At 41.7% G+C, this 11,182-nt stretch overlaps 1 protein-coding gene across 1 annotated transcript in view; it reads left to right on the top strand.

Moving 5' to 3' along the window:
* The first annotated feature begins 975 nt into the window (after positions 1-975).
* Positions 976-11,182, top strand: part of UQCC1 (ubiquinol-cytochrome c reductase complex assembly factor 1) — a 32,182-nt gene continuing 21,975 nt past the window's right edge. Inside the window, exons 1-3 of the mRNA XM_070939925.1 lie at positions 976-1,016; positions 6,535-6,639; positions 7,412-7,513. Of these exons, the coding sequence (XP_070796026.1) occupies positions 993-1,016; positions 6,535-6,639; positions 7,412-7,513 (231 nt within the window). The 5' untranslated portion in view covers positions 976-992. The remainder of the gene's footprint in view (positions 1,017-6,534; positions 6,640-7,411; positions 7,514-11,182) is intronic.

The raw sequence follows: 11,182 nt of genomic DNA, 5'->3' as shown, positions 1-11,182 counted from the left end.
CCAGCTGCCTGCAATTACTGCAAGTTCAAATCTCACCAGGCTCAAGGTTGACTCAGCCTTCCATCCTTTTGAGGTAGGTAAAATGAGGACCCGGATTGTGGGGCCAATAAGCTGACTTTGTATAAAAAAGAACACCGCTGGGAGGGGGAGCGAAAGCCCTACTAAGCAGGTATATACAAAAGTATGAAGGCTATTGCTTAACGCATTGTAAGCCGCCCTGAGTCTCCAGAGAAGGGTGGCATATAAATCGAACCAATCAATCAATCAATCAATCAATCAATAAACTGTTGCAAGTCGAGGACTACCTGTATTCTGCACATTCTTTCAGGAATATCTATGGAGGGTATTTTTTCAGGAATCTTTTTTTGCCTCTTCTGCTCCTGGAGGCTTCAAGCCAGAGCAGCACATGGCACAAGGCACCTCAGAATACCCCCCTTTTCCCTCCCACGTCTCTCTCCTCCAGTTTCCCCACGATCGCGAGTGGCGGCACGATTTACATCCGCTGGCATCGGCAAGCTTATGTAAGGGCGCTACGGATAGGACCCGAGGGAGGAACATTAAGGCGCGCTTAGAACAGTGTGTCTCAACCTTGGAAGCTTGAAGATGGGTGGACTTCAACTCCCAGAATCCCCCAGCCAGCAGCGCTGGCTGGGGGATTCTGGGAGTTGAAGTCCACCCATCTTCAAGCTTCCAAGGTTGAGACACACTGGCTTAGAACGCTCTTCCTCGCTTCGAGGGCCTCCAGGAGGCTGAGGAGAAGGCGGCGATTGTTAGCTCAGCTCCCCTCAGGGCTCGGCCGAAGGCAGCCGTTCTAGAAGCATCTCCGTGGGAAACGCGCTTCGCTCGCGCCATTATCCACGATCCCAGCAGAGAACGCGCCTTCTTCTTCTTCTTCTTCTTCTTCTTCTTCTCCTCCCTTTTGCCCGGCAGCGGCGAAGAAACGGAAGAACTTGGGACGTTCCGCGGAAACGGAAACGCGTCCCACCAGGGAGATGGCGGCGCTGGTGAAAGTCGTGGTGAGTCGGGGGTGCGTGACCTGTTTTGTGTGGAGTGTCTTTCCTAAAACGAGCCGGGGCGCTGCTCCTGAGGAACGGGTGGTGCGGTGTTTGGAGGCTTCCCACGGGAGGGGTGAGGGGAGTTGCCTGAGGGGGTCTGTTTTGCTTTCGTTGCTCGGTCAAGAGCGAACCTTGATGTATGAATGGACGTAGCAATAGCAATACGGTAGCACTTAAGACTTATATATACCGCTTCATGGTGTTTTTACAGCCTTCTCTATGCGGTTTACAGAGTCAGCATAGTGCAGGGTGTTCAGCTGCAAGTAGGAAAGAAGGAGGCTGCCTGCCTAAGTAGGTTCCCCTGAATGTCTATGGCAGTGTTTCTCAACCTTGATAGCTTGAAGATGGGTGGACTTCAACTCCCAGAATCCCCCAGCCAGCAGGGCTGGCTGGGGGATTCTGGGAGTTGAAGTCCACCCATCTTCAAGCTTCCAAGGTTGAGAAACACTGCTGGCTGGGGGATTCTGGGAATGAAAGTCCACTCATCTTCAAGCTTCCAAGGTTGAGAAACACTGCTGGCTGGGGGATTCTGGGAGTTGAAGTCCACCCATCTTCAAGCTTCCAAGGTTGAGAAACACTGCTGGCTGGGGGATTCTGGGAGTTGAAGTCCACCCATCTTCAAGCTTCCAAGGTTGAGAAACACTGCTGGCTGGGGGATTCTGGGAGTTGAAGTCCACCCATCTTCAAGCTTCCAAGGTTGAGAAACACTGCTGGCTGGGGGATTCTGGGAGTTGAAGTCCACCCATCTTCAAGCTTCCAAGGTTGAGAAACACTGCTGGCTGGGGGATTCTGGGAATGAAAGTCCACTCATCTTCAAGCTTCCAAGGTTGAGAAACCCTGCTGGCTGGGGGATTCTGGGAGTTGAAGTCCACCCATCTTCAAGCTTTCAAGGTTGAGAAACACTGCTGGCTGGGGGATTCTGGGAATGAAAGTCCACTCATCTTCAAGCTTCCAAGGTTGAGAAACCCTGCTGGCTGGGGGATTCTGGGAATGAAAGTCCACTCATCTTCAAGCTTCCAAGGTTGAGAAACCCTGCTGGCTGGGGGATTCTGGGAGTTGAAGTCCACTCATCTTCAAGCTTTCAAGGTTGAGAAACACTGCTGGCTGGGGGATTCTGGGAATGAAAGTCCACTCATCTTCAAGCTTCCAAGGTTGAGAAACACTGCTGGCTGGGGGATTCTGGGAGTTGAAGTCCACCCATCTTCAAGCTTCCAAGGTTGAGAAACACTGCTGGCTGGGGGATTCTGGGAATGAAAGTCCACTCATCTTCAAGCTTCCAAGGTTGAGAAACACTGCTGGCTGGGGGATTCTGGGAATGAAAGTCCACTCATCTTCAAGCTTCCAAGGTTGAGAAACCCTGCTGGCTGGGGGATTCTGGGAATGAAAGTCCACTCATCTTCAAGCTTCCAAGGTTGAGAAACCCTGCTGGCTGGGGGATTCTGGGAGTTGAAGTCCACCCATCTTCAAGCTTTCAAGGTTGAGAAACACTGCTGGCTGGGGGATTCTGGGAATGAAAGTCCACTCATCTTCAAGCTTCCAAGGTTGAGAAACACTGCTGGCTGGGGGATTCTGGGAGTTGAAGTCCACCCATCTTCAAGCTTCCAAGGTTGAGAAACACTGCTGGCTGGGGGATTCTGGGAATGAAAGTCCACTCATCTTCAAGCTTCCAAGGTTGAGAAACACTGCTGGCTGGGGGATTCTGGGAATGAAAGTCCACTCATCTTCAACCTTCCAAGGTTGAGAAACACTGCTGGCTGGGGGATTCTGGGAGTTGAAGTCCACCCATCTTCAAGCTTTCAAGGTTGAGAAACACTGCTGGCTGGGGGATTCTGGGAATGAAAGTCCACTCATCTTCAAGCTTCCAAGGTTGAGAAACCCTGCTGGCTGGGGGATTCTGGGAGTTGAAGTCCACCCATCTTCAAGCTTTCAAGGTTGAGAAACACTGCTGGCTGCGGGATTCTGGGAATGAAAGTCCACTCATCTTCAAGCTTCCAAGGTTGAGAAACCCTGCTGGCTGGGGGATTCTGGGAATGAAAGTCCACTCATCTTCAAGCTTCCAAGGTTGAGAAACCCTGCTGGCTGGGGGATTCTGGGAGTTGAAGTCCACCCATCTTCAAGCTTCCAAGGTTGAGAAACACTGCTGGCTGGGGGATTCTGGGAATGAAAGTCCACTCATCTTCAAGCTTCCAAGGTTGAGAAACCCTGCTGGCTGGGGGATTCTGGGAGTTGAAGTCCACCCATCTTCAAGCTTCCAAGGTTGAGAAACACTGCTGGCTGGGGGATTCTGGGAATGAAAGTCCACTCATCTTCAAGCTTCCAAGGTTGAGAAACACTGCTGGCTGGGGGATTCTGGGAATGAAAGTCCACTCATCTTCAACCTTCCAAGGTTGAGAAACACTGCTGGCTGGGGGATTCTGGGAGTTGAAGTCCACCCATCTTCAAGCTTTCAAGGTTGAGAAACACTGCTGGCTGGGGGATTCTGGGAATGAAAGTCCACTCATCTTCAAGCTTCCAAGGTTGAGAAACCCTGCTGGCTGGGGGATTCTGGGAGTTGAAGTCCACCCATCTTCAAGCTTTCAAGGTTGAGAAACACTGCTGGCTGCGGGATTCTGGGAATGAAAGTCCACTCATCTTCAAGCTTCCAAGGTTGAGAAACCCTGCTGGCTGGGGGATTCTGGGAATGAAAGTCCACTCATCTTCAAGCTTCCAAGGTTGAGAAACCCTGCTGGCTGGGGGATTCTGGGAGTTGAAGTCCACCCATCTTCAAGCTTTCAAGGTTGAGAAACACTGCTGGCTGGGGGATTCTGGGAATGAAAGTCCACTCATCTTCAAGCTTCCAAGGTTGAGAAATACTGCTGGCTGGGGGATTCTGGGAGTTGAAGTCCACCCATCTTCAAGCTTCCAAGGTTGAGAAACACTGCTGGCTGGGGGATTCTGGGAGTTGAAGTCCACCCATCTTCAAGCTTCCAAGGTTGAGAAACACTGCTGGCTGGGGGATTCTGGGAATGAAAGTCCACTCATCTTCAAGTTTCCAAGGTTGAGAAACACTGCTGGCTGGGGGATTCTGGGAGTTGAAGTCCACCCATCTTCAAGCTTCCAAGGTTGAGAAACACTGCTGGCTGGGGGATTCTGGGAATGAACGTCCATTCATCTTCAACCTTCCAAGGTTGAGAAACACTGCTGGCTGGGGGATTCTGGGAGTTGAAGTCCACCCATCTTCAAGCTTCCAAGGTTGAGAAACACTGCTGGCTGGGGGATTCTGGGAGTTGAAGTCCACCCATCTTCAAGCTTCCAAGGTTGAGAAACACTGGTCTATGGAGATTCTCAATCATCCAGAACAAGGTGTTTTTTCAAGAGGCAACTGGACTTTCCCAGAACTGTGGGGTCTCCGTGGGAGTCCTGTGGCTATGAAATAACCTTGGCAGAGGAGGACGAGTTCATAACCTGCATGAGGTTCAGTTGGTAGGTTAAACCCAAAGGTGCTTTTTCAAGAGGACTTTGGACTTTTTCTTTGAAGACATTTCGCTTCTCATCCAAGAAGCTTCTTCACTTCTGACTAGATGGTGGGGGGAATGGAAGGATTTATACTCCTTGCAGACAGCTGGTCATTTGCATTCTTTTTAGAGAGTTGTTAAGGCCACCTGGAAGTTAAGGCCACCTGGACTCGCTGTCTGCAAGGAGTATAAATTCTTCCATTCCCCACCATCCAGTGAAGAAGCTTCTTGGATGAGAAGCGAAATGTCTTCAAAGAAGACCCAAAAAGTTCAGTTGCCTCTTGAAAAAGCACCTTTGGGGCAACCATGACCTGGATGACTGAGAATCTCCATAGACATTTGGTAGGCTAAAGAAATCCATCCCCACACACCTTCTAAATGCAGAGCTTTTGAGCTGAACATTGTCATAATAATTAACCCACTTGATTCTATACCTCTATCGTACGATGAGCATTGATCACTTTTGCTTGGAAATGTCAATGGAGATGGTTAATTCTGCGTTCGTTTGGCACTCCCATTACTCTTTTTATGTCTGTGCGTTCCTGTAACCATTTTTGTGTTGGTTTTCCTGTTTGCCTGTTAGTTGCTCAATAGTGCCAGCATATATAATAGAATAACAGAATTGGAAGGCAGCTTGGGGGTCTTCTAGTCCAACCCTCTACTAGGGCAGGAAACCCTATACCATTTCAGACAAGTGGTTGTCCAATCTCTTCTTAAAAACTTCCAGTGTTGGAGCACTCAGAACTTCTGGAGGCAAGTTGCTCCACCGATTAATTGTTCTAACTGTCAGGAAATTTCCACTTAGTTCTAGGTTGTTTCTTCCTTGGACTTTCTTATAGCAACTATAAACATTAAAAGGTTGAAAGAAATATGAACATTTTGCAAGGCAGGTATATCACAGTATATGTAGTTTAAATATCTATTAATGAGTGAGATGTGTCTTACATAGTCTAGAGGCAAATAACAATTTTACTAAACTAAATCATTTAGATCCAGTTATAATTGCCTCAGTTAATATCTCTTGTATCCAAATACTTCTTTATACTTTTCCTAATACTGCAGTTAATGGAAGTGAGTCTTTTCATATTCAGTACTGTGACTGTTTATCTTATTGCTGCAATTATAACCATGTTTAGCTTTATATTGTGAGATATTCTGGCTCAAGCTGTAGCTGGTTGCAATTGATACTGAATCCTTAAAGATGCTTTTATATCTAAGCTGTATGTTGTGTGTGTGGGGGGGTTGTTTTGATTATCACTATTAATGCAATATAGCATTTTAATTATACTAGTATCATACTTCATTTTAATTTTCTCATAATGCAGTAGTTTCCCGCCAAGTTAATTGTTTCATTGCACTATAAAATATAATACATTATAGTATACAGATAATAGCCACAAGTTTGGTGGCATTTCTACAATAGAAATTAGAAATGTTCTTCATCTAGCAAGTGTTATACATCTATTGAAAACCTATTGAATAATTTATAATTTTATAAAACTACTATGGTCGTATAATTAGTGTTCCTTTTAGGGTATAATTTGTTGACAGGATATTCCAGGATGATTTAGGCACATATCAGTACTACAGTAGAATACATGTATATCTCTACTTAATATAACTAGATATTAGTAGAGAATATATCATTACTGTCATGCATCAACGCATCCTACAGTATTCCATTGAAAAGATGATTTTTTTTCTTGAGATTCATGAGGTGAATGCATACCCAACCCCACCCAAACTAAAAATATAACCATACACTGAAAAGTTACTAGAATACAAATCTGCGTAATAATTTGACACTTTGAACTGTAATTGAATATGTTGAAAATTTATATGGTTGAAGTATGCTCAGGAAATCCAGAATCTTTAGAAGACCAGTACATTTATATTTTATATTAAGCTGTACGCTATATTGAATTTAATTTTTTTTCCAAATGAGTGACCATTGATATACATTCTCTTTTATTTTCTTTTTCTAGATACACTGTACTAGAGAACCTCATTGGATTGCATTATGCAACAGATTGATACAAACAACATTAGCTCAACAGCAGTGGGGCAGGTTGCTCCATGCTTCTCTCCAGGTAGGAATTCAACCATAATGGGGCAGAATTCTCCATGGAAATTGCTGGATAATGTATTTTTACAGGTATAGCTGAAAGAATGAGAACTTTATCAATGTACTGTATTTTGTGGGAATTTTGTGGGAATGTTGAAAGAAGTGCTTTCTGTAGCTTTAATCTGCTGAATAATTTGATTTACTGTATTTCCCTTTATCATTCCTGAAGACCAGTTTTATCTGCTGTGCTATGCAGAACATTGTTCTTTGTTATAAGCTAAACAACTGCACCTTGTGACAGTATTGCATCAAACAAAAGTATGTTTTACAGGGGTTAGGAAAGGATAAATTAGGGTATTAATAGGAATAAGATGAAATATAGAAGTTAGAGAGGCTTGAATTAAAAAAATGAGAATTATAGTCTGTTGGAGGTGCAGATAACATAATTTTGAGTAACAAGGTAAAAGGTAATGTTTCTGAGAGCCTATAGTGGTTTGACAGGACTGAGGGGTTTCTTTGTTTTTTCAGTATGTGTGTGTGTGTGTGTGTGTATATATATATATATGTATGTATGTATGTATGTATGTATGTATGTATGTATGTAGTTTTCATTTGAACAAATCAGTAGTGGCTCACTTGCATAGATTTGAAAGCTTCATAGACCTTTCTGATCTCAACTTTTATTGGTTGACTCAAGTATGTAACTTTCAGGCTTATGTTATCTCTTAAACTAGCAATGTTTTTCATCTGCATTATTTTTTGCGTACTTATGTCCTTTCTTTTTGTTGTTTTATTAGAGACACAACAATGGCCAGTTTCCATTAACCAAAGTTTGCTGTAATTTAATACAAAGTATCAGGATGATGAAACAACCAAACAGAACATTTCATCACACAAAGGTCAGGAGAAAGCAACATTTTCTGTTACAATTATGCTGTTCAAATATACTGGGCTACGGTTGTGGTCTTATTGGATCTGGAGATTTCTGGATTTGTGTACAAAAAGTGTGCCTAATTTTAGAGGATACCTTTATAGCATTATGTTTTTCAAAGGGGTTTCCCTATTTGTTGGATCTTCATAAGAAATGTAAGGGCTCTTCGTGCATTATTTCTGATTCTTTTTGAGCAGTGCTTGCTGATTTTAGAGGCAGAGGTATCTATGGACTACCGTAACAATGAAAAACAGCAGTATAGGCAGAGTCAGAGTTGTTGAGGGGCATCTGCAGAGTGGGGTAGTGAGTGATGCAAATTGTGTTATGACACAAGCCTTGCTACTTGTTATGTGTGTTATAATGTCACGCAAATTCGCAAAAGGGTAGAGTTTCATTATTCAAAAAAGACCCTCTTGATCATTTTGATGAAAGCAGCAAGAGCCTAAAGGCAGAACTGCAGATCTTCATGTGTTATTTATTATGGCTAATTAAAACAATGACTTTCTTAAGCATTGTAATCAGAGGTGGGCATCTAGCAAGAACATTTCAACAGGGCCTTCTGAGAGTTCTCCCCATGCAAAGCTACAGTGGAACAGACAGTAGGTGTTTTTGGTTGTGGCCAAGACACCTATAGTCCATGCTTTCAAAGTCTCTAGCTTTGGAGGGTTGCACAGCAGCCTTTCTGCCAGCCTTTCTTAAGGCAGTCAAATCAGCTTTATTTTTTTATTAACCTTAAGGTTTTGTGGCATTCACTTGGGGAGATTTTTTTCTTCTCAGTGGTGCTTGATTTTTTAAAATCTGTTTAATACCATTCCAAGTCTCCAGATTGGAGTAATTTACAAAACCTAGTAAGTAAATATTAATTCTCTACCTTCCCATCAGTAGCAGCAGAACTGCTATTGGAATTGTATTTATAAAGCACATACTTTTTCAATACATCCTTTCAATTACATAGTGACAAAATAGGATCTAGATAGCTTTAATAATTTAGAAGTATTTAGAAATGCATCTTGTGAAGTTAAAAATAAACAGCGTCTCCTTTATTCCATGTGAAATTTTAAATGGTACTGGTAGCCTTTAACTTACAACCATTTTTTTAGTGACCGTTTGATATTACAGGGACACTGAAAAAAGTGACTTATGACCATTTTTCATACTTATGACCATTGCAGCATCCCCATGGTCATGTGATCAAAATTCAGATGCTTGGCAACTGACTCATATTTATGATGGTTGCAGTGTCCTAGGGTCATGTGCTCTCCTTTTGCAAACTTCTGACAATCAAAGTCAATGAGGAAGCCAGATTCACTTAACAACTGTGTTATCTTAACAGCTGCAGTAATTCACTTAACAACTGTGGCAAGAAAGATCATAAAATGGGACAAAACTCACTTAACAAATGTTTCGCTTAGCAACATTAATTTTGGCCTCAATTCTGGTCATAAATCGAGGACTATCTGTACATAGCTTTTGGTGGAGAAGAGAAATATGGCAAATATTTTCTTATCCAACTTGATATATTGTTTCTACTGTATATTCAGGTATAGACATGGCCAAAAGTATTGGTACCCCTCCTCTTTTTCTCAAAGAATCTCAATTACAAGAATATGTTAAATCGGACTTCCGGCTGACGTTGCAAGATCAGACACGAGGAGCGGGACTCCGTGCTCCCGCGCTGAATTCTCACCATTGGAGGGCTCCAAAAGGAGCCAAAGCTACCTTGTAGATGTGGTGAAGAAAAAGAAGGGCGCCCTGCAGGTCGTGGAGGACTACCTAGGCCTCCTTTTTCCCTCTTATCCATGACGAGAAGAAGAGGCAGCCATTATGGCTGCTATGAAGCTGGGACAGCCGAGGTAACAAGAAAGTGTAGGAGTGGTGTAGAATGAACAGTGATTGGAACTGGGTGAGATTATTCTTTTTTTACCTACAACCTAAATCTAAAAGGAAAAAAACCAGGAAAAGAGACTCTTAGATGTATTTGTTAAAGCTGTGAATAACTACCTAGAGAAAAATCCCTGACCCAGAAGAAAGGAACTAAGGAGAGAAAAGTAAAAAACTTTTAAAACACAGAAAATTTGAGTTTTAAACTGGATAGGTGCTGGCTTGGGAAAGGCATCTTAAAATGCTGGAACTATTTACTTAAATATTTGATTTTACTTTTATAAATTTGGTCAAATACATGTCAGACTGGAGATACTGAAACTTAAGTGGGGAGCGTCACCTACTGACGAATGGAAAATGTACCATACTCTACAAGTCTGGGAAAAATTTGATAAGAGAATTAAACAATATTTGGAGGACAGGTGATATCTACTGTTCTATTTTTATCTACCTTATGACTACTGGAGGTTCAACTGTGAGAGCAAGAATCCTGGACTGTCTAAAAGGAACTGACTGATAAATCCTGGTATATAAAGAACAATGATTATATGGGACTGAATATATGGTTTTTGGACTATTGAGAAAGAGTAGGATTTATTAAAATAAGACGAGATGCTTTTTCAGGGGGAAATGAGTGGACTTTTATAAGAGATGGCATTGATGTCACAAATATTAATGATACTATGACAAAAAAACACAGGGAGTTAAGGGATCTGATACATGGTATAGATCGGAAAATAGAAAATGTTTCACAAGAAATAATGAACAAAGATCAAAGTGTCCAGGGAAAGGAAAAGGCAACAGAAAGAATGGAGGAAAAGATAGAACAGAAAAATCAGCAAATAAAACAAGAAGAGAAGAATGAAAGGATAATAAAGATAATAATGACTGATGAAATAAATCAAGGAAAAAATATCTTAAGAGACTTAAAAATGAAATCAGATAAGCAGGAAGATACTTTTGAAAGAAAGGTAGGGGCTTGGGTAGATACATTGGAGGTATCTGGCAGTATAAGATGGAAGAGATGGGAGAAATATTTAAACTAGATAGACAAAGATCCAAGAGAGGTATACGGGAGGCAAGCCAAAAAATGAATAAAAATTGAAGTATTAAAACAGGCAAGAGAGGATGGATAGAAAGGAACTGTCTTAGAAACAAAAAATAGGGGGGTTATTAGTATACACATTTTAATATAATAGAATAAAAATAATAACTAGATGGGAAGACCAGAGGTTGAAAGATGGTATTATATATATGTTCAGCTAATATTGTGATTGGCATTAGAATGGCATATTGAAACATGAAACAATTAAATATTGATGGATGATATCTTAATACAAATATGTGTATCAATACTAAAATCACAAAAGCTTGATTAACATAACAAATAATATTAATATCATTATTGTTATTTGTATCAAAATGAATGATACCCAGATGCCACACTGTTCATGCATGGATGTTGATGTAAAAAAAAAAAAAGAATATGTTAAGTCATACATCAAAAGCAAAATATCTGCTCTATGGAGTGCGGAATAAAGAATGGAGGGTACCATTTATTTGTGCCAGTTTCAACTTATTTCATAGCTAATTGGGATTCAGATTGTGCAGTAAAGGGATACAATGAAATCTAACACAGATGGGACGTCTCTAGGGTCTACATTAATTGGATTCAACATTTAGGTGGAAAGTATCTTTTTGCTTCATTTTTGCAAAAATAGTCATTGGGAAAAAAAATGGGAAAATTTGTGTCAAT

Source organism: Pituophis catenifer, unplaced genomic scaffold (assembly GCF_029215685.1).
Source record: "Pituophis catenifer annectens isolate HBS135680 unplaced genomic scaffold, rPitCat1.0.hap2 SCAF_3, whole genome shotgun sequence".
In the NCBI taxonomy this organism is placed as follows: Eukaryota; Metazoa; Chordata; class Lepidosauria; order Squamata; family Colubridae; genus Pituophis; species Pituophis catenifer.
The sequence above is the reverse complement of the archived record's forward strand: the minus strand, read 5'-3'. Positions and strand labels throughout refer to the sequence as shown.